We start from the raw sequence: 24,348 nt of genomic DNA on the forward strand, positions 1-24,348 counted from the left end.
GGGGCTCTGGGGGTTTGTCATCCTCAAAGACATAATTTCTGGACCTTTCAACTACGTCAAACAAAATGGCTATATCAAAATTTTGATTGGATGTGTTCGGGGAAATGGCAGGTGTGAGAGGGGAGTTAGTTGCCTTCCAATCACAATCGACTATTAAAAAGGGCACTAGCCCTTTCAATTTCCAATCGAAAGAGCCCTTCTTGAATTTTCTAATACAACTCTTTCTATAAAAACCTTATATGCCCTAGGGCATAACATACAACCCTTACCCTGAGGGTTGTGGGGGGAATGTCATCCTCAAAGACATAATTTCTGGACCTTCAACTACGTTGAACAAAATGCCTATCTCAAAATTTTGATTGGATGTGTTTGGGGAAATGGTGGGCGTGAGAGGGGGGTTCGTTGCCCTCCAATCACTTTTGACTGTTAAATAGGGCACTACCTTTTTCAATTTTCAATCAAGTAAGCCCTTTTTGAAGTTTCTACGACAAAGCTTTCTATAAAAAACCTTATATGCCCACTGGGCATAACTTACAATCCTTGCCCTGAGGGCTGTGGGTGAGGTGTCATCCTCAAAGACATAATTTCCGGAGCTTTCAACTTTCAAAGTTGAACAAAATGGCTGTCTCAAAATTTTGATTGGATGTGTTTTGGGAGCGTTGTTGTAGAAACTTCAAAAAAGGCTCATTCGATTGGAAATTTAAAGGGCTAGTGCCCTTTTTAATATTCGAAAGTGATTGGAGGGAAAATAACCCCCCTCTCACTTCCACCTTTTTCCCAAACACATTCAATCGAAATTTTAAGATAGCCTTTTCGTTCAACGTAGTAGAAAGTTCTGGAAATTAGGTCTTTGAGTATGATAACCCCCCCCCACAGCCCTCAGAGTAAGGGTTATAAGTTATACCCTTGGGGCATATAAAGTTCTTATAGAATGCATTGTCATAGAAACTTCAAAAATGGCTCATTCGATTGGAAATTGAAATGGCCAGTGACCTTTTTAATAGTCGAAAGTGATTGGAACGACACTAACATCCCTTCCACGCCCACCATTTCCCCAAAAACATCCAATCAAAATTTTGAGATAGCCATTTTTTTCCACGCAGTTTAAAGTTCAGGAAACTAGGCAAGGGTTATAAGTTATTCCCTGGGGGCATATAAGTTTTTATTGAAATCTTTGTCGTAGAAACTTGAAAAAGGGCTTATTCGATTGTAAATTGAAATGGTTAGTGCCCTTATTAATAGTCGAAAGTGATTCAAGGGCAACTAACCCCCCTCTCACGCCCACCTTTTCCCCAAACATCCGATCAAAATTTTTAGATAGCTATTTTATTTAACGTAGGTGAAAGTTTTGGAAATTAGGTCTTTAAGGATGACAACCCCTCCACCCCCACAGCCCTCAGGGCAAGGTTCGTAATTTATGCCCTATGGGCATATAAGGTTTCTATAGAAAGCGATGTTGTAGAAACTTGAAAAAGGGCTCATTCGATTGGAAATTGAAAGGGCTAGTGCCCTTCTAATAATCGAAAGTAATTTAAGGGCAGCTAATCCCCCTCTCACGCCCACCATTTCCCCAAACACATCCAATCAAAATTTTTAGATATCCATTTTGTTCAACGTAGTCGAAAGTTCCGAAAATTAGGTCTTTTAGGATGATAACTCCATCAGAGCACTCAGTGCAAGGTTTGTAAGTTATGCCCTGGGGGCATATAAGGTTTATATGGAAAGTTGTTGTAGAAATTTTCAAGGGGGCTCGTTTGATTGGAAATTCAAATTGCCCTTTTTAATAGTCGAAAGTGAGTGGAGAGTAATTAACCTTCTACTCATGCTCACCGTTTCTCCAAACACATTCAATCGAAGTTTATAGATAGCCATTTTGTTCAATGTAGTTGAAAGTTCTGAAAATTATGTATTTAGGGAGGGCAAACCCCCCAGAGCCCCCAGGGCAAAGGTTGTAAGTAATGCCCTGGGGGTATATAAGATTTTTATAGATAGAGTTGTCGTAAAAACTTCAAAAGGGGCTCGTTCAGTTGGAAAATGAGAGGGCTAGTGCCCTTTTTAATAGTTGAAAGTGATTGGAGGGTAACTAACCCTATCTCACGCCCACCATTCCCCCCAAAAAATCAAATCAAAATTTTCAGATAGCCATTTTGTTCAACGTTGCAGAAAGTTCTGGAACTTAGGTCTTTGAGGATGACAACCATCCCCCCCAGTCCTCAGGGCAAGGGTTGCCATAAGGGTTGCCAAGGGTTACCATCCCCCAGCCCTCAGGGCTGGTGTCCTTTTATAGTCAAAAGTGATTGGAGGGAAACTAATCCCCCTCCCATGCCCCCCCTCCCATTTACCTTTATGTTTAAAAACTAAATGTTGCCATAAGATTAAATCAAAATGTACTGTGTTAATGCTAATTCCCAATAAGGCATCTCAGCAGTATCCCAAGAACGACTGAGGGTATTATGTTCAAACTTTTGGGGATACTTCTGCTCTTAAAATTTAACCAAATCAAAAAAGCGGAAGTGTATCCAAGCTATCAAAGAAAGTAAACAGATTTTTTTGCAAATTGTATCAAGTTTTCCATTTCAGGTTAACTAGAGGAGGTAGGCTATAAAACTAAATTAAACACTACTATTTGTGTCCAGGTTTTTAAAAGGGTGTATGTTGTTAAAAATTGCTGAAAACTTTTGTCCAGCATACAAATAGCAGGCCAAACTATAAATTCTTAAAAAAAACGAAAAGATTTAAAGTATCATTTTGTTTTTCCCTGAAAAGACTATGTCAATATAAAACGAACAGAAATTAATTTTAAAAAACTTTCCACAAAATAAGTTTTTCAATGGAAAGTAAAGAACTCCATTAAATAGAAATGAGCAAAAATAAAATTAAATAATCTACCAAGCGTGAAACTACCACAAATCAGCATCGATAAATAAATGAAACCCAAAACGAACAGAAATTACAAGTTTTGGGTTTCATTTATTTATGGATGCTGATTTGTGGTAGTTTCACGATTGTAGATTATTTGATTTTATTTTTGCTAATTTTTTGTTTAATGGAGTTCTTCAGTTTTCTTTGAAAAACTTATTTTGTGGAAAAAGTTATTTTTAATTAATTTCAGTTCGTTTTATATTGACATAGTCTTTTCAGGGAAGAAGAAAATAATATTTTAATTTCTGTTTGTTTTGGGTTTCATTTATTTATTGATACTGATTTGTGGTAGTTGTGTGCTTGGTAGATTGTTTTGATTCTATTTTTGTTCATTTTTGGTTTAATCGAGTTTTTTACTTTTTTTTTAAAAAACATATTTTGTGGAATTTTTTTTTTTAATTAATTATCTTTAAGAATATATATTTGGGTTTACTATTTACATGCTGGGCAAAATTTTGCAGCAATTTTCAATATTAGTTCTACTATAATGCTTTGGATTGATGGGCAAGGGGAAAAATAGTCAAATTTATAGGTTAGAAATCTGCATCATATTTTGAGTTCTGTAGAGCTGACGGAATTCTAATCTCCACCATGCTACGATCTTTAGTATAGATAAATAATAATCAACTATCTCCTTCCACATGCCTGAAAGTTTCAACTTAATTCCTTTAGTCGTTCCTAACATACCGCAAATATGCTTCTTGGACAGAATTGGATGTACATAACGTCTTTTGATTTAGTTTAATTTCCTCAAAACATACCCTGACATTCCAAATTAATATCCTAAGTTTCTCCTGGGATTTTGCACTGACACCCTCTTGGCAACGTGGATACACATAGTTTATTTCGATTTAGTTTTGCATCCCCCCAACTTTGCCAAAAGTTTCAATTTAATATTTATTCCATTCCTGAGATGTTGCATTTGTACCATTGTGACAACCTTGATGCACCAAAACTCTTTTACTTTAGTTCAATAGTAGTAATAGTTGTAGTGGTAGTAGTGTCAGCATTAGAAGTAGTAGTATTAGTAGTGGTAGTAGTTGCAGTAGTAGTATCAGTAGTAACATTAGTTGTAGGAGTAGTATCATTAGCAAGTAGTCACAGTTGCAGTTACAAGTTGTCAGAGTCGCATGCAGCCGCAGTGCCGCAGTTACAGTTCCAAGTAGTACAGTCAGTGTGTCAAATATTAGTAGTCATAATCGCAAGTGGTTGCAGCCGTAGTTCCAAGTAGTCACAGTCGCAGTCACAAGCAGCTAGAGTCACAGTCACAAATAGTCGTAGTCTAAATTACTCACAGTCACAAGTATTCGCATTCGCAAGTAGTCACAAAAGCAAGCAATCAAAAGCAGTGGCAGTTATAAATAGTCGCAGCAGCAGAAAAAGCAGTAGTAGTAGTTTTAGCAGTAGTAGTAGCATTAGAAGCAGCCTTAGTAGTTGTGGTGAACCTGAAAGGCTCAGTTTAATGCTCTCAGCTGTCGACTCTCAGCTAATACTCTCAGTAAAGAGCGAAGGGGGCTATATGCACCATTTATTTTTTGACAACCCCCCTGCCTTCTCAAAACCAGAACATAATTTGCACTTTACTGAAAAAAAAACAAATGGTCGTGGATTGTCAGTTTAATATGCATGCACTGATATTTATTCCTTAAAGTTTTAATAATCTTTTATTTATTAAAATTAAAAAAGTAAAACATTTTAAATGTATTTTATTTTCAGTAAAGAACAAATTATGTTCTGATTTTGAGAAGGCATGGGGGTTGTCAACCCTGCTCATGTCAATTTTTGCTCGTTTTCAGTTTGACTGGATTATTTATTTTAAATTCTGTTCGCTTAAGTTTTATTTATTTATTAATGGTGATTAGTGGTAGTTTTATGTTTGAAAGGTTATTTGACTTTATTTCTGCTCATTTTTGGTTTAGTGAAGCTCTTTACTTTTCTTCTAAAAAAATTAACTTTTAAAAAATTAACTAATAAAAACAAAAATTTAAAACCTTTTTAAATTAATTTCTGTTCGTTTTATATTGACATAGTCTTTTTCTTGGAAAAAAAATTATATTTTATGTCTTTCGGTATTTTGCTACAAGAATCAATAGTTTAGCTTGCTATTTGTATGTTGGAGAAACTGTTTCAACAATTTTTAATCCTGACGCATATAGTACTTATTAATTTAATTTTATACCTCCTCAAGTTGACCTGAAAAATAAAAATTAATACCATTCCCGAAAAATTCTATCTATGTTGCTCTTTGTCAACCTAGACACATTTACCCTCTTTTGATTTATTTAAATTGTTAAAGCAGAAGTAGTAATAGTAGTAGCCCGAAAGTTTCACATTAATACCCCCTGTCGTGGTCGATATATTGCTTAGGTTTCTTATTTGAAACCATACACACACTTCCTTTTGATTTAGTTTTAAATCGTCATTTAGTTTTAAAGCATAATGGTCCAATTGGAGAATTAGGGGGCGGGGACATGCCCAATATTCCTAGAGATATAGCTGCTGGACTGTTATACTATGCTGAACAAAATGGTTGTTTCAAAATTTTGATTGGATGTGTTTGGAAAATGAATGGGCTTGGGAGGAGGGTTGCTTGCCCACCAATCTCCTTTTACTCTTAAAAACGGCACTAGAACTTTTAAATTTGAATGAAATTAACTCCTTTAAAAGTTTCAATGATATTTCTAGGTATTGTAGAGCGGCACTGCATGTGATTAAATAAAAAAAACTTTTAACCTGTTTAAAAAAAAATTATTAAATAAAAAAAAAACTTTTAGGCAAACTTTTTACCTGTCTTATTTTCATTTTTGAAGGTAATTTCATAAACTTGTGACATCTACTCGTTATTAACTAAAAAAAAAAAAAAAGTTTTTTTAACTGAAAATAATAAGCGACATTAAAACTTAAAACGAACAGAAATTATTCTGTATATGAAAGGTGCTGTCCACTCCTCAATGCCTCGCTCGTTACGCTAAAGTTCATTATTGTTTTATAAAAAATAAAGTTCTGAGACAGTCAAACTTTAGCGTAAAGAGCGAGATGTTGAGAAGGGGACAGCCCCTTTCATATATGGAATAATTTCTGTTCGTTTTAACTTTTAATGTCACTCCTTACTTTCAGTTAAAAAAACTTCTTTTTTTAAATTTAATTTCTGAACATTTTATTTTGTTCCAATTCTTTAAGAATGACCCCTTAATCACGAAGGCCGTTAATTAGAATAAATACCTCTGATAAATGTACAAAAAAAAACATAGCGTAAAGAGCGAGGTAATGACTTGGGGGCGAACCCAATCACATACGTAATAATTTCTGTTCGTCTCTAAATTTTGATGTTGCTCCTTACTTTCAGTTGAAAAAAATGTTTTTTTATTATTTAATTTTTGATCGTTTTTTGAAATAATGCTGGGAAATCAGGCGCCCCCTTCATGGCAATGTCCCTTCTCCATGAAAACTTACTCTATGGAAAGATCCTCCCATGTAACCCCCGAACCACCCCCCCCCTCCAACTAACAGAAAAAATCCCCCTGAAAACTTCTGTATATTTCCCAATAACCAATACTGTATGTAAACATTGGGCAAAGTTCATAACTTGCAGACCTTCTGCCGGGGACTGTGGGGGATTAAGTCATCCTCAAAGACATAGTTATTGTATTTTTCGACCATTCTGAACAAAATGACTATCTCAAAATTTTGATCGGGTGACTTTGGGGAAAAATTAGCGTGGGAGGGGACCTAGTTGCCCTCCATTTTTTGGTCACTTAAAAATGGCACTAGAACTTTTAATTTCCGTTCGAATTAGCCCTCCCGCGATGTTCTAGGACGACTGGTTCGATACGATCACCCCTGAAAAAAAAAATAATAAAAAAAACAAACACGCATCCGTGATCTTCCTTCTGACCAAAAATGCAAAATTCCTATAGTAAGGTCCTCTGATATGCTGAATATGATGGTGTGATTTTCATGAAAGTTCTATGACTTTTAAGGGTTGTTTCCCCCCTTTTTTCGAAAATAAGGCAAATTTTCTCAGGCGCGTAACTTTTGATGGGTAGGACTAAACTTGATGAAACTTATATATTTAAAATCATCATAAAAATATGATTCTGCTGATGCATCTATTGATATCAAAATTCCGTTTTTTAAAGTTTCGGTTACCATTGAGCCGGGTCGCTTACAGTTCGTTACCACGAACGGTTTGATATTGCTTACATGTCCTTTTGAAAACCTGCATGCATATAGTTTTTTCGTCTAATTGAAACTACCCCTAATATCCATAGCGTCATTAGTTACAGCAACTGTAGTGGTAGCATTAATAGTGTATTCATTGCCTTTTGGTGATTTGAACATCATTCTCATCGAGTCCTGGAAATTTCAACTTATTACAATTAGCCGTTGCTATGTAATTGCTGATATATCCTTTTCATAACCTGTATATTTATATATCTTTGTGATTTTCATTTTAACGCTCTTAGCCTTACAAGAAGTTGCAACAGAGGTAGTGATTGGAGTAGCAGCAGTAATAGTAATAGTAAATGTAGATGCGGAAGTAGCATTAGCAGTAGCATGCACATATTGTCTTCTGGTCGATTGATCTTCCCCTTTAACCGTTTTCTGAAAGTTCTAACTTAATACTCAAATCTAGGTACTTGTAGGAAATGCCCCCTACCTAATATTCTTCATCTAAGTATAACCTAAGTATAATCTTTTTTTTGTCGATGCTTTTTTTTCAAACAAATTTAAGCTATTTATTTGCACATTAGGGGGGGGGGGGTAAAGTACCTCTGTAGTTCCCATAATTTGGTTAATAAAGTATTATATTTTCATCATATTTTTTTCATATTTCATTAGGATTGAGCGTCAGAGAAACGGACCCGCTATATTTTAACCCCACCCCCCTCTAATGTACAAATATATGGCCCGAATTTGTTTCTAAAATATTACATTTTAATCTTACTATGGTATATTTCATTAGAATTGAGCATCAGATAAACACATTTGAAGAATATTGGGTAGGGGGTATTTCATACAAGTACCCAAATCCATTTTTGAGATACTCTCGTTTGACAATGTACATGCACATAATGTATTTTAATTTAGTTCAATTTCCCCCTCAATATTTTAAATATAGTACTGTGATTGTAGTAGTAGTAGTGGAAGCAGTAGTAGTGCTGGTAGTTGTAGTAGCAGAAGCAGCGTGCAAATATTACCTTTTTTGTCAATTGATCATGTCCCTTATCATTTCGTGAAAGTTTCAAGTTAATATACTCAGTCATTCCTTTGTTACGCCTTTTTGACAGCCCGTATACTCATAACATGTTTGGATTTAGTTCAACACTCCCATCAACCTTTTCTCAAAAGCTCACCTGGATGCCCTTTGTCTTTTTGAAAAGTAAAGGTCAAACATAAGTACCTTTCTTTATACTATCAGTGGCGTCGTTTTGGCGGTGGGGAGGAGGCAAGAGGGCAGTTGATCCCCAATAATTTGGAGAAAGAACTATTATATAGCCCATGTCTCTTGACTCTCCGGATAGAGACCCCTCTTGCCCCCCCCAATAAAAATGCTGGAGCTATGCCCCTGTATACTTTATGTAAACAATGAACGAATTGCCTAACTTCCAGCCCTTGTTCAGGGGGAAGTGAAGGGTCTGACATCTCCAAAGGCATAATTACAGGATCTTTCAACAACGCTGAAGAAAGTAGACGTCTCAAAATTGGATGTTTGTTTTGGAAAATGATGGCCCTGGGAGGGGGTCTGGTTGCCGTCAATTCACTTTTGTCTCTTTAATAAGAGCACTATAACCTCCAATGTCCAGTCAAATGAGCCCTATCCAAAGTTTATACGACCACCCATTCCATAAAAACTTTATACGCTTTCGGGGCATAACTTACAACCCTTGACCCCAGGTTCTGAGGGGCTATTTCATTCCCAAAAGCCTTTTTATATGATCTTTCGACTGTTTTGAACAAAATGGCTATCTCAAAATTTCTATCGGATGCATTTAGGGAAAAAAAGACGTGGGGTTGGGCTAGTTGCCCTTCTATCACTTTCATCTATTGAAAAGGGCACTAGAAACTTCAATTTCCAATCCAATGAGACCGCTCCGAAGTTTACGTGACCATCCTTTCCAATAAAACCTTATATGCCCCAGGGACATAACTTATAACCCTTGGCCTGAGGTTCCTGGGGGCGGGGGTAATCTTCAAATACATAATTACTGGACATCAACTACGCTGAACTAAATTGCTATCTCAAAATTTTGATTTGATTTCTTTAAAGAGGGACTAGAAGTTCTGATTACCAATCAAATGAGCCCCCTACGAGGTTTATACGACCATCCTTTCTATAAAAACCTTATATGCCCCCAGGACATAACTTACAACCCTTGCCCTGATGTCTGGTGGGGGAGGGGGTTGTCATCTTCGGATCTTTCAACTACACTGAAAAAAATGGCTATCTTAAAATTGTGATTGGGTGTGTTTGGGGAAATGATTGGCATGGGGGTAGGGCTGGTTGCCCTCCAATCATTTCAACTATTAAATAGGGCACTAGCGCAGCCCCTTCCGAAGTTTCTACGACAACTCATCCTATACGAAGTGCCCTGGCCTAAAAAAAAAGCAAAAAAAGAAAAATACATTGTGCCCACATCGCTCTTTACTTAGGCTGCTCTATTGCGCTGCCTATGATGTAAGAGTTTTTTTTTTTATTCTAAATGGCTATAAATGCGTACCTGGAGAAATCTGGAGAAGGTAAGCAGGAAGGGTGTGTGAAAGCACAGGATGGCTGACCCTCAACCCCCCATTACATTTTCCGTCTGAAGGGCCTCGAAACAGAGATCAGCACCGCCGGTTTGGACCTTGAGGGTCTATTGCCGTCATACTTACTTACATACTTAATCTAAAAGTACTTGAAAGCGGGTACGTGCACACAGGGCTGTATCCATGTTTTTTGTTGTTTTTTTTGGGGGGGGGGGTATTTTACACAAGGATTTGTTTTCAGGGTAGGGGAGGGGGTACACGAAAACCCTGAAAAAGTACATAACAAATTTTTTTTGTATCCTTTTTTATAATGTTTTTACGAGTCAGACAAACATTTCGGGGGGGGGGTCGGCCCCCCCCCCGTGAATACGGCCTTGCGTGCATATGAACTTATTGTAGGGAGGGGCTGGGCAGAATTTGTCACATAGCAAAAAAACAGGGGGAAAAAAAATGAAAGAAACCATTTGGAAATACAAGGAAATTATGAAATTTGTAAGATATGGAGGGACAGGGCTTGGGATTTTTTCCCTCTTCTGTAATAGCAAAAGCTTACAAGGCCTGGAATTTCCATAAAAACTCTACTAAGTAGTGAAAATAGTCAGGCACAAATTAATTCGAAAATAAAAAAACCTTTACATTAGACAGAAAGCAATGTATAGGCCTATAGTGAACTATGCGCAATAAAACTAACGACACATCGCTATGGATGGGACCCTTGGTCTCAGCTTACGACACTGTGATTCTGCATCTACGTATACCAATTTTATCCACGGTCCTTGACTCTCATCGACCCTGTACAAAATAATTTACTATAGAAGGGGGAGTTTGTCAACGCAAGTTCGTACTACGCACGCGTCGGGGTCCCCTTAAAGTTTGTTGGAGCTGTCCGCTTCGCCATAGGCAAATACGCATTTAGACTTGAGGTAAGAAGAACACACATAGACACGTATAGCCTCATGTAGGGGCGCAGGGGCACAAAAATGTAGGATTTTTTATACGAAAATTCAAAAAAGTCATTCTTCAAAATTTAGCGGGGGGGGGGGGGGGGGGTGTTGACGGTTATTTTTAATTTTTGAATAGAAATGCCAATAAAGGTAATTTTCCAAGCAAAGGGGCGCAATTACCCCATTTCTCTATCCCTGCACATATGGAATAATTATCAAAAAGAAGAAAACAAGAATCAAGCGGAATATTATCATTTTTATTCCTGAACATAAGAAGTTCTAACCCTACCTGGAAGGGGTGGGGCTTAGTCCCTCATCTTTTACCTCTGTCAATATAACGCACCCTAGACGAGCTACATTCCTTACTCATAAGTACGCTCCCAGGGTATAAAACATTTCCCTGTTCTTTCACAAAAGAAATTTTAGATTTACATAGTGAGTCCAAAGTGTTTCTTGAAAAATGAAAGCTGAAAATACTTTATCCCTAATACGAATATTATGATCTAGCACTAAGCAATAAATGTAGTCACTTCTAATTAGCAAACCTGCAATGTTTTTTCAGTTAAATTGCCGATCCCGTTAAGGTAGTTAGCATCACCAGATAAAAAAGTGAAGGGACAAGGGTACAGCTATCCCAAAAACCCAAGTTAAAATATTTGACTTGCATTTCCCTTCTGAGCTAGATATCGTTCATTGACTCGGCGTGCATACAACCTCAACAAACGGGGCGGGTCTGGGCTCCCGTCGGCCATATTCCCCTTGTCTTGCCCAGACGAAAGGCTACAAGCGAGACTCAGACAGAAGGAACTTTTAATGTAACCGTGAAACGACTCTGACAAAATTTTTAGTTTTTATGTTTTTGTTTTGCGTTTTTTTTGGTAAGTGATTTTTGGTTTTTAAATTAGTTTTTTGAGTAATTGTGTTAGTAGAGTAATTAGTTCACTTACTTGTTGCTGTTTTCGTAAGAAAGTGCACTTTTGCGTCATGAAAAACGTGACGTCATCCAACTCAAAACAGGGCTAGGCCAAGTAGCGCAGCCTAATTAATTTTTTAAAATATCTTGGTTTTTCAATATCATTTTTTATTTAATATTTTTTACTTCATAAATATATTATTGCTAGCTTACATAGGATAATTTAAAAATCGCCACTGCTTTCACACATGAATAGCTTGTTCTGCGGCTGGTCCTTTCCAAGGCCAAATGATTGACGTATGTGTTTTGTGGAAGAGGAAATACTTGTTAGTTTTTTCTTGATGTTTATAACTGGTTTATGATATGGGCTAAACAAAAACATCATTTGCGATTTAATTAGTAGTATTTTCATATATTTAAAAGTAGGCTAAACATACTTTTGGTCTATCCTGTTGAGAAATCGTCCAACTCAAGATGCAAAGAAGTAGGCTAGCACCCTTTCTCCCCGAAAATTTCTTGGACTGCCTGTTTGTCAGATGACCTATGACACTTAGGCCTATTCTAATTAATATTAGATTAATAGGCCAAGACTGAACGATAGCCTAAGCTTATGAATATTTTGAGATACAAATAATAGCCTAGCTGCCTAGGCAAAAAACATGGTAAGAACCTATTTTTTGAAAGAATGGTTGATTAATTATTTTTCTTACTTAGAAAATATATATAGGCTACTCAATAGATTGGCTACCAAAGCCTAGGCATACATAGCCTACGTAATTTAGGCTAGCATATTCCAAATACCCAATTTCTTACCAAGCTTAATAGCCATGGCTAGCTTATTAAGCAAATTACACTAGCTTGGATTTTACTTACTAGCCTAGGTCAATTGGGTTACACAGGAGGGAGTAAGGGATCAGACTTCCCTCCTTTTAGAAAACAAAAATAATCAAAGTACAAGATTCGTTAACATTCAGAGTAACTTAACTTATCTTTTATAGCAAGTATGAAAAACCTGAATTTCACCATCCCTACTTTACACCCTCCGATCCTGCTCGAAAAATTTTCATGCTATTCCATTATCTGTAGGTAATACCAAGAGGAAATGGTAAATTTCTACCAAATCATATTATTGAGTTAGGAATAAAGTGAATACACCATTCGATGCCTTTTTTTATGCTGATTACAAATATAATAATCATTTCTACTGGAAATAAATTTCAGCCCCCCCTATATTTGTCAATTCAGGGTTAGGTTAGGTTGTAGAAATAGGCTATATACCCTGAATTGGCATATATAGGGGGGGGGGGGGGCTTAAATTCATTTCCGATAGAAATGATTACTATATTCGTAATCAGCATAAAAAAAGGCATCGATTGGGATATTCACTTTATGCGTAAGTCAATAATATGATTTGGTAGAAATTTACCGAGGAGTTTTGGGGGTTTGGGCGATCATCTTTTGAACCTAAAAAAAGGTGAAAGGAAATCATTGCGTCTTTGGTTTTATTGATTCCTTTCCTGAAATTAAAAACTGAAAGCGGGCAAAATTGTGAAAAACATGTGAAACAATGTAGAGAATTTTCAGTTATAAGACTTGGAGGGGGTCTAATCACAACATCCCTTCCCATGGGAACGTTGTCCAGGTGGAATGAGATTTTCCTCAAAATTTTAGGCAAAGGTATACATCAGCAACAAAGTAATCTGCAACCAGGTCGTTTCAATAGGCCTTGTAAATATCTTGTTCTGAGGTCAAGCTCTGGTCCCATTCCCCTCAGGATGTTGTGGTTTTGCATTTGTCTATTAGAGGAGGAACGAAGAATTTTGGAAGTGGTGCAAAGTAAATTCAACGGATGGGTGGCGTATGAACTCTTCAACCCTCTCCATCTTTGTCAGACGCTTGATGGAACTACTTTACGAAAACAATAAGATCTCACAGAGTTCCTTAGCCCCCCTCCCGTGCCTGACTGACCTATGTCACCAATGCCTTTTATTAGGCTGGAAAGTTGCTTGTTCTTGTGCTATGTTTTGAGGAATGCCTAGTCCCTCATTTGAATAACCCGAAGCGTAGGACTCATTTAATTTCAAAGCAGGGTGATTTGAAGTTTTGCAAGACTTAGCTTAATTAGATTGAAAAGGCCCTTTTCCCAAGCATCTGTTGAGGTTTCAAGAAACATTCCTTTTGAGTCTCTTGATACCCTCATGTGTTTGATGAAGTTTACGGCTACAATAGACGCCCCAGTTGCAGTTGGAAGTAGGTATTATGTGAAGATGTCCAATGAACATTTTCCCTTTGAATTGTGAGAGCGTCTGCGGGAGTGGTAAGCAAGACGTAATAAATATATTAAGTATTAGGAAACATTATAAAATTTGGGATAATATCCTTTCACTCCCCCTCCCCCCCGAAGTGGAAAAAATCGCATGTTCGGTCATTGCCAAAAAAAAAATGTCCTATGTCATCCTTGAAAGGGTGCTTGTATTATTAATCGTGTACTAATTGGCAAGGTCAGGGCGTCAATTTGGTGGTGGTATTTTCCTCCCCTAATTGAAAACAGAACAAATTATCCCCTTGCTTTTGAAAAATACGGACATACATATTAGTGAATGGACGCCCAGGGCCGGATCGACTAGGTGCGGGACCCGATTCGAATTTTTTTGTGGGGCCCCGCCTATTTCCATTTCTTTCTACAGATCTGTTGGATTACGACTGATCTAATAATTTAAAAGATGTGAAAGGTGTTCTTTAACATCTTCATTGGGGTCTAAAAAGTACATTTGGCCATACGAATATGGTTCAAAATCACATTCAGGGGTCAGTGATAAGTGTGTTGCTGAATTGATTTTGTCATAAATTCCTCCAGGTATTTTGAAGCTGAAAACATAATGACTATTTTTGGTTCGATCATCGCTTACCTTGAATGAAGCTAAAGCAAGACAAGTGTTCCAGTTTCGTATTTGTTTGTGGAGCTCTATAGAAAGCAAGTGATATCCTATAACAGGTCAAACGAATTCATTTGGAAACTGCTGATGCAGGAATGCAATTCGACCAAGCAGGCAGTAGCCCCCGAGTAAATCATCTTTGTTAGCTACTTTTCCTGAGGGATAATGGAGGACTCCATGGTGAAGGGCCCCAATGCGGCATAGAACCCAATGACAAAGTTGAAGGGCCCCAATGACTTAATTTATGACTTAATTGCGTAATTTACGGCTTCTTTGCAGGTTTTTACTGGGTTCTATGCCGCAATTTGTTGGCATCGAAAATTGTGATGGTGCTGTTCTTCTAACATAATATTTTTTCGGTACTAGTGTACATAGTGGTATACACTCGATAAGTGAAGTTAGGCTATATATGTGCACATTAGGGGTTGAAGGGTAAAGTATAGCGAGTCTGCATGCAAAATCTGTTAGGTACAATCATTCTGCATATTATGAAGTAAGAATTGTTTTCTAACTTCACACTGTTCAAATACTTTACCATCACACCACCTAATTTGCAAATATATAGCTCAAATTATGTAAGTCCGATGTATTATGTCACCTGTCACTTGTTTTACACTGAGTGTAAGCTAATTGTCTCTTAATACAAACAGATAAAACCGTTTTGTTCTCGAGTGTGTACCATTATGTACATAAGTACCTTTTTTCTTCTGCACTTTCATTTTTCACTCGTTCTGATTCTCGCTGCCCTTTGACAGCACAGTTCTTTGTTCTTTAATGCCATTTTTGATACTTGCTTTAGCGTGTCTGTTAACCACGTCTGTTAGTCTAATTTGTGTCTACTGATTTTTTCTTTCTTCACTTTCATCTTTGGCAAGTTCTGACTCCTGCTGTTGTTTGTAATTCTCGCTGCTAATTTTCTTTTAACTGTATATTTCTTTGTTCTCGCGGTCGTATATTTTCTAACGTTGTGACCACACATTTCCCTGTTCTTCATTTTGATTCGTTCTTATCCCCATTGTCGCATGTCTTGTAACCGCATATTTTTTTTGTTCTCCACTTCCGTTTTTGAGTCGTTGTGATTCTCGCTGCCACTTATCCTTTAACTTCATATTTCTATATTCTTCAATTTCGTTTTTGACATGTTCTAATTGTTGGTTTCGCTAATACTTTAACTACACACCTCTTTGATCTTTATTTTCGTTTGTCATTGCTTCACACATTTTTGTAGTGCCTTTTGCCTTGGATTGATCTTGTCACTATTGAGGGTCTAGGTTGGTCATTATCCCCCTTCGTACATTTTTCAGTTGGTTCTCTTGATCTCATCTCATTTGAAGGTCCAGTTTTTTTTTTGAGATTATAGTTTTTTCCCCTTACTTTCTTTTTTTTCTTAATTTTGAGCTAAAGTTAATTTAAGTTTTTTTACCCTATATATTATGAAACCCCTGAGACTGCCTTTTGAAATTTACATCACCGAATATGGGCACATGAGTTTACATATTTCTAAATTTTTGTTCTGCAAATGCTTCTAATAACATTTTAAAATCTATTTTCCTTGTGTCTTCCCTTTCAGTCAACATAATTGCTAATTTATTTAGTCTACTCTGATTTACTCTTGATATTAAATAGTTTTTTTTTATTGATTTTAGCCTGGAAAATGATCTCTCTCAAGAAGCAACGCTTACTGAAATGTTAAGAACATTTCACAATTTCGAAAATCAATTGTTCATTTTTATGGCGACGTGGGGCCCTTTCAAACGTTGCCAAAATGGAAAAAAAGGCGAATCGTACGGTCAAATATTAACAAATTTTCAAAAGTAAACATTTGTGGGAGAAGGGGATTAATTTTTTGTTTGGGCAAAAAGTACTAAACAAAGATTATTTAAGGTTAGTGTTTACTGGCGTAATTTCTTCAAAATTCTTAGGGGGGGGGCAAAGTTGGAGCCAATTATCCCAAATCAAGTTAAAAATGACAGTGAAAACTGAAAAATGAGCCGTATAGTACCATAAAGATAAGATACATTAAAGAAAACTGACCCATTTCTGTGGATGCTTGAATTATGCAGGCTTATCTTTTGACAAAACTTTTTGAAGAATTTAAGTTTCAGCTGGAGGGTCAAACTGGGGTCTGCGAGGGGAGGGGGAACCGAGGTCTAGAACGGGTAGTTGCACCCCCCCCTTCCCCATTACAAATTACGCTCCTGTTAGTGTTGCTTATTATTCCAATTTGAGACAAAATTGAACGGGCCAAAGCGGAAGATGCCTTTTGCAATCCACATCAAACATTTGACAGAGCATCGAAACCTATTATGCGCTTCAGTTAAAAAGCTGCGGATATCAGTTTTATGCATAGCAAAAAGTAAATCATGCCGGAATCACGTGATCTTTCATGACATTAAATTACATAGTCAGATTAAAAGAAACATCACGAGATTATAGGGGAAGTTTCCTGTTCGCAATGTTCCTGTAGTTATTTTTTAGGTCAAGGTATAATTTATCCCTATCAGTAGTTTAATTCATTCGTTTAATTAAAAGTTGTTTTTCTTAAGTAATTATATTTCAAACAAGTTCAATCCTATTGATTGTTAGTCACTAGTCAAATTTGACAGAAATCATCATGGGATTAGGATTCACAGGTGGAGTCAGTTGTGGAAGGGTCATGTTAGATTTGTGTGCTCCTCCCAGGTTTTTTTCCCCTAGATTTTTTGGGGTATCTTCATTGAAAATGACTTTATATTTTTATTGAAAAACGACAAATTCCTCCCCTTGGATTTTGAAAAATACAGTCCCCCTTCAACATTTTTTTTGAATTGACGTTAATGGGATTCACAAAAAGAAAGCTTATGCTCTATTGAGTATGGTTATTACACTGCAATATTTCGATTTTATTTTATAAGGAGTGCGAGGTGTAGAGGTGTGACACACCCCCTCATACACAGTTTTTTTTGGTTAATTTTTTTTTTGTTTCTGTCCGTTTTTAGTATCATGCTCAAGGTTATGTGAAAATAGGGCTCATTCTCAGGGTTAATTTTGGTATGAAACTTTTTTTTACAACATCAAAATAATATATGACCGTATATAGTTCTATTAAGAGTTGTCATGTTAAAATTAATGACGCAAAAATTATTTTCGGTTTTAATTTAATTAAGCCCATGATAAACGGACTAGCATACCCGAGGAAGTAAAGGCCCGTTCACATGTACGTTTAGCTCGATATTTTAGCCATAATCAGTTCAGACCAATTAGGGCAGCTTAAAAAACAGGAAACAAATTAGGTAAATCTTTTTTATTCTCTTTCCAAATATAATAATCACTTTCGCCGCAAATGAATTTTACCCCCACCCCTATATATACTAATTCATGGTATATATTTGCACATCAGGGGGGGGGATAGAGTTTAAACTAATCTCTCATTTGCATCAGAAATAAACGTCAACTGGTTTGACGTTTATCATTTAAATATCCACATTAAATTTCAATTAAAGTCCGATGAATTTGAAGTAGATTGCCAAGGTCATACCCAGAGGGGGGGGCAGGGTGTTTAAACCCCTCCCGAAATGTTTTTTGACTCGTAAAAACGTAACAAAAAATGGATATAAACAAATTTTGTATCTGTTTTTTGAGTTTTTTTTTGTGACCCATCCCCCCCCGAAAAAAAATGTTTGAGTAAAACCCCCTCCGAAAAAAAATCCTGGGTACGGCCTTGGTAGATGCGTATGTACCTTTTTTTCGGGGGGGGGGGGAATTGAGTAATCAGGAAACGTGAAAATCGCGGGGAACAACAATAATTTAAAAACTACAACATTTGAGGGAGAGTCGAAGTCCCTACCCACTTCTTGCATACCTGTCCTATTAGACCTGATAAAGTTTTGAATTGTATTTTCACCCTTGAAGGGGAAGGGGTACTTGTATGATATAGCGACCACACTCAAGAAGTGAAGTTAATCATAATAAAATATGTCAAAATATGATGAAAATATAATACAGTACTTGTGTATTATCCCGAAAACACTCGAGAAGTATGCTCTGTTTGATCTGAGAAAAACCGGTTGATCTGTCTGCAATTGGTTATAGTTAGCTTGTTCTGAGTGAGAAAAGCTAAGATATAGGTATATTTTAATCAAATATTTAATATATAGAGGGGGTTAGGTTAGGTATTTAATATAATGGGTTCTGGGCGGGCTGCTTTCCATAATCCTTTGTTGTAGTTTCCATAATTCTGTTTCTAAAGTATTATATTTTCATCATATTTTAGTATATTTCATTATGATTAACCTAAATTCACTTCTTGCGTGTGTTTGGGATAATAGACAATTACCTATAATACTTAGTAGCAAAATTAAGGAAACTACATCAGAATTAGTGAAAGCAAGCCGCCCTGAACGCATTATATTAAATACCCGTCTCTATATATTAAATCTTCAATTAAAATGTACCTGCATAGAATTTTATCTCACTCAGGCTATGATAATCTCCGAGTTGACATAGAAAACCGGTTTTATTACAGATCAAGAACAAAGTGGGGTCGCTGTATCATACGAGTACCGGGGAAGGTGCTATCCCGAATAACACCCCTTTATCCCTTGTCCAGCTCCACTGTCATACTTTCTCATGTTTTTGTTATGTTTATTTAGTTTTGTGCCTTCATTGACCGCGTAGACCTGTGATACAATTGAAATGGCTTCCGATCAGGAATTCTGCCTGCGATGGAACAATCATCAAAGTACGCTTGTTTCCGTTTTTGACCGACTTTTGAGCACTGAAATTATGACAGATGTGACACTTGCTGCAGAAGGCAGAAGTATCAAAGCACACAGATTAGTACTCTCAGCTTGCAGTCCATTTTTCCAGGTACAGTATTTGGTTGGGATTTAGATTTTGTAGACCAGTTTGTATTTCCTATCGTTGTTTCTCCTATGTGTCAGGACTGTCAATTGGTGAGGGAACCACCCCCCCCCCCACCATGTAAAGCATAAGTACCTTTCATCAAAATTTTCATTGAAAAAATATACTCCTTTTAAATGTTGAAAAAGTCTTTTTTTATATTTTCATTGGAAAAAAAGAAAAAATTGCCCCTTAGATTTTAATTACTTTAGGTACTTTAGAATACACCTTAGATTTTTTTAATGCTTTTTTGTGTGCTAATTAACAAAAAAAAAAAAACTTGTACCCCCTAAGTTTTTCGGAATCGGCTCCCCTAATGAGTGTCTTTACGAAATCCTGTTTCTTCTTTTTAGAGAACCATAATTTTTGAATACACTACATAACGATTAAGTCGTTTTCAGGACTGGGAGGAAAAATTCTCCTTAGCATAGTTTTATTTGAAAAAAGACTTTAATACCTGATTGTTTTCCAAATCATGCCGAAAATGCCCCCAGCCCCGTGAAAAGTTTCCCCGGAAATGTTTCCCCGATGGAAAGTGGCTATCGCTGAAATTTCCGTATGGAGAATTTCTCTTGCAGAATTTCCGCCATGGATAATTTCTGCCACGGATATTTCCCTCCCCACTCCCACGAGAAAATTCTCCAGGCAGTTCCAACCCTGCTGAAGTTTTCCCCAGAACACTCCCACATGTAAAATTGAGTTTTCAAAGACAAATAAAGAATTTCTACTTGACAATTTTAGATTCTACTTGGGAGAAAGAAGTATATCCGCTTACTAATAGTAGATACAGATTACAAATAACGCTTAAAGAAAACTCCGGTGGTAGTATTCAATCCAATTACTAATCAATAAATCTCTCTTTGCTACTCAGTAAAATCTAGCTTCACAGAGTACGTCAACTAATCGGGTATGAAGACGGGTTTTGACTTCATATGCGTGAGTTTGAAAATTTAGGTTTCCCACTTTCTAGTTCATTACCCTTTCTTGTCGTTGAGTCCTTACTGGGGAATATCCTTGGTACAGGTTTAAAATCCGGAATCCTTGGAACCAGTTGTTTTATGAATTTCATTTCTTCCAGATTTCAGAACGATCATAGGTATACACAAGCATGGCCAGTCATGCAAAAGGGAGCGGGGTACCAGGGCCGTATCCAGGATTTTTGTTCAGGGGGGTTTTTTACTAATTTTTTACTTTTTTTTGGGGGGGGGGGTTACTAATTTTTTACTCAGTTTTCGACTAATTTTACTGATTTTTACCTAGGTTTTACTAATTTTCGACTTATTTTCGAGTCGGTCAAAAATTTCGGGGGGGGGGGGTTCAAACCGGGTAACCTCCCCCCCTGGATACGGCCTTGCGGGGTACTCAGAATCATTACAGTTCCCCTCTTATAATTTTGTGATATTATTCGTATTATCCGATTTCTTTTTATATTTTTTTCCGACCTTGCCCCCTCGTGAAATAAATAGCTGCATATGTTTACGTTTGTGGCACTTTCAGGACATAAGGGGTAAGCTTGGAAATGATTTTCAAATATATAATAACAACTTAGTATCTGTGTGTTTGTGTGTGTGGGGGGGGGCGCTCTTCCCCGACTCTACTATTTTTGTTATTACGAGAAAATTGACAGTGATTATGGTTTATGGTTATATGAATAGATTGCAGGGTTTGTTAGTTTTACCATCCCACCAGTTGTGCAAATCGGGGAGGTGTGTGCGGGAAACCATTCGCACCTCCAAACTGTTTTCCCTACCCTATATTTTGAAAAATACCTTTTTTAATTTGTTTTTTTAAACCAGTTCGTTCGGACAGATGTGATATAACTTGCAATATACGTTGATGTGGATTCATAAGTTTAGTCGGGGAGGGGTGATTCACCTCCTGTAGGGTTCTGCCTCGGTGCTCCCCAAAGGTGCCCTTCTTTTACAGAATTGGTCCCTCCCTGAGTCTCAATTTGGGCCCAAAAGCGAATTTCGAATTGTCAGTTTTACTATTAAATCAACCCTCACAAAAAGACGCATAAAATGACTGAATGAAAGTAATAAACTGAAAGAGTTCTTTGATAACTTCCATGTATCTCGAAACCATACTTTCTGCCGATCATTTCGGAAATTTTGAATCAACAGCAACAGATCAGTTCAAACATTTATGGGGTATCGGATGTTTTCCTGGTAGGTCAAAAAATAAAAGCGAATTCTTTGATCGAAGGTTTTTAGGGGGACTGAGATGCCCCCCCCCTTAATATATCGTGAGCTGTCGGCAACTCATTAGCAGACAGAATAATAACTTGCTACAAATTATAAACTCAGTTTTTGGATTTCATCAATAAGAGAAGCGTCAAATTGCAGTCTCTCACCCAACAATAATAATCTTGTTTTAGACTGCATAAAGCTTATCCTTCTTTGTATTTATTTTTCAATTATCGGGCGTTTTCCGACCTCTAGAAATTTTCTGGCTCTGTTGCTAATTGAGATAAGGATTTAAATGGTGAAAAAACATTCACATGCCAAGCCTGGCTGAGGACTATCCTTTCAGGAGCTGTCTGAGAGTTCAAGATGTGAAAATTATTTTGAAAACAGATCGTATTAAAAATGAATGAAAACATAATGATTTAAATCAAAATAGGTATAGAACTATGATGAACCAAAGAACAGGATTAAATGCTACTATGAACTAATAACGAGAAACTGACTGTATTTAAAGAATTACTCTATTCAGTGGAATGTCGTAAACCAGGGGAGAGGGATCAGGAAACAGATTAGCCCACCCCGAGCAAAAACTACATTATTGTATTTAATGCTACTTGGTATTCCACCGACATTTTGTCCCAATACCATTTGCAATTTCCGCGTCTAGAAGCATTTCAATTAAAGGGGGCAAGCTTTTTTTTCGGAAAGCTGTTTTTTTGTGCATTATGATGTTATACGCTATAGGGAAAAGGGCAAACATGTCCTGGAAACTTATATAGACAGGGATCTTGGTCTAGGTACGTTATTACCATAAATTCTAGGTATTATTTTTCAGTACTATTTCAAAATTTGTAAGTCTTATACTAAAAATTGATGGTCTAGTATGCAGGGCCAACTTAATGGTTTTGTGGTAAGTTAATTAACAACCTATAGCTACGAAATGTTATGTTATAATGATTATTCCTTGGATGCCAAGCGGGTACTTGTCTGTTATAGCGACCACACCGATATTTGTACAGTATATCTGTTGTAAAACCGGTTTCTCTGAAGGCACTCGGAGACAATTAGTTTAGCCCGGGTGAGATGAAATACTATGCAGGTTTATTTTCATAAGGTATTTAATATATAAAGTTGGTTAGGTATTTAATGTAAAGCCTTCTGGGCGGCCTGCTTTCCATAATTCTCTGTTGTAGTTTCCATAATTTTGTTAGGTACTTTCCCATTATATGGGCATTTACAAGAAAACCAGTCACGGAAAACCCGTTTTTGACGAGTTAATTCAAGAGACGGCTTCAGAGTAATGCAATCCATAGCGTGGTTTTCATTGCATATACGATATTTAAACTGTTGTTTTTTGGGGTTTAGGGGGGGGGGTACCTAGGTTAGGTTAGGTATTTAATATATGCTATGCTTTACCGGAAAAATAAGGAATTTTTCTAGTGGTAGGGTCACAGTTTTTTTTTAAAAAATCTTGAAAATTGGTGAGAGTCGATAAGAGCAATCACCAAGCTGACCTTCAAGCTTTGGCCAAGAATGTTTCCTAATGGGGAGGGGTTAGTCTGCAAAACTTTTGTTGGACAGGATGAAGATTTGATTTTTTTTTTTTTTTTTTTTTTTTTTTTTTTTTAGAAAAAAGGGTTATATTTTTCGAACATTATCTTCATTCTCAATTTTCTTAATTTCATCTCATCTAATCTTCATTTCATCTTCGAATCTTGCCAACAAGAAATCATCAATATTTTAGCCCGCTCCGGCCCTTTCTCAAAATCCTGGATGCGAAACTGCCCCTACAAAGACCTTTCATGCTAATAGTAAACTTTTTGTTTCCAGGAAGTCTTGAATTCAAATCCAGATAAGCACATGGTGATATTTTTAAAAGATGTGCCTTATGAAGAACTACGTGCCCTTGTGAGCTATATGTACAAAGGTGAGGTGAGCGTAGCACAAGATAGATTGACTAGTCTTATTAGAATTGCAGAAAACTTAAAAGTGCGCGGGCTGGCTGAACCTGATGAAACTCCTTCAAAGAAGCTACCCCCTTTACCAAAATTGACGCCCGCTGTGATTAAAAGAGAACCAAATACGCAGCGTCCTAGCACTCCCAGTTCCAAGAAAAGACGAAAAGCTGAATCGCAATCGAATTCCCTGTCTTCTGGGCCGAACCCACCGACCGAAGACGGCGAAGAATCCCAACCCTTAAATAATGAAGGACAGAGCCTCCTTGAAAAGAGTTTGTTAATGCCCCGTGAAATTAATGCTAATCATGTAGAATATACCCCACAAGCTGCCGGACCTTCGGTTAATGTGAAAAAGGAAGAAATTACCATGGAGAGTGCTGATGAGGCAGAGGACGGTGACGACTGGAGTGGACCAGAGGGGGAGGAACAGCAAGGTAGGCCTTCAATTCATAAAAAGAATAAGAGGCTTCGGAACTTTAAAGAATTATTCTATTTCGTACATTATAAACCTTTTTTAGTTTGTGTCGCCAAACTATTTAGAATTGATCGGGTGGACTTGCCATAACTTAGAGAGCTTGGATGAGAGATCCGAATAAATTATAGAAAACTAAAAGCTGACACATACTTTTCCTTAAAAATCTTAGAAAAACCATTTAACATATCCCATTTTATGCCGGAGGTAGAGATATTCAGTTTTAAAGAAACTTACATCATCAGAAAGTGTGATTTATTATTATTTATTTTTTTTTCAATGAAACGAAGCAGAATTTTCTTCTTAAAATTCAGGAAAGGACAGTCCCTAAAAATTTTCTAGTATACCTGCTAGGAAAATAATAAAATTCAGCTCAAAGAAAAAAA

General features: G+C 36.8%; 1 protein-coding gene and 1 long non-coding RNA gene across 15 annotated transcripts in view; one reads left to right on the plus strand and one right to left on the minus strand.

Moving 5' to 3' along the window:
• LOC148948882 (uncharacterized) overlaps positions 1-24,348 on the minus strand; it is a 325,997-nt gene that overhangs the window by 30,182 nt on the left and 271,467 nt on the right. Inside the window, exon 1 of one of the 4 annotated variants that reach the window (XR_016142241.1) lies at positions 11,564-11,724. The exons of 2 other annotated variants lie outside the window; for them this stretch is intronic. This is a non-coding gene — a long non-coding RNA (uncharacterized LOC148948882). Of the gene's footprint in view, positions 1-11,161; positions 11,282-11,563; positions 11,725-24,348 lie in introns of those variants that run through there. One more of the 4 variants, XR_016142242.1, reaches the window with a different exon arrangement.
• Positions 11,345-24,348, plus strand: part of LOC148948883 (uncharacterized) — a 40,734-nt gene continuing 27,730 nt past the window's right edge. For 8 of the 11 annotated variants that reach the window (XM_089094795.1, XM_089094793.1, XM_089094789.1 and 5 more), the window contains exons 1-3: positions 11,345-11,494; positions 19,097-19,313; positions 23,363-23,924. In XM_089094795.1, coding sequence (XP_088950921.1) covers positions 19,140-19,313; positions 23,363-23,924 — 736 coding nt within the window. In that variant the 5' untranslated portion in view covers positions 11,345-11,494; positions 19,097-19,139. Of the gene's footprint in view, positions 11,495-11,908; positions 11,929-13,823; positions 13,847-19,096; positions 19,314-23,362; positions 23,925-24,348 lie in introns of those variants that run through there. The other 3 variants (XM_089094796.1, XM_089094787.1, XM_089094788.1) reach the window with 3 other exon arrangements.

Source organism: Artemia sp. Qi Xiang Cuo, chromosome 9 (assembly GCF_049724085.1).
Source record: "Artemia sp. Qi Xiang Cuo chromosome 9, ASM4972408v1, whole genome shotgun sequence".
Taxonomy (NCBI): domain Eukaryota; kingdom Metazoa; phylum Arthropoda; class Branchiopoda; order Anostraca; family Artemiidae; genus Artemia; species Artemia sp. Qi Xiang Cuo.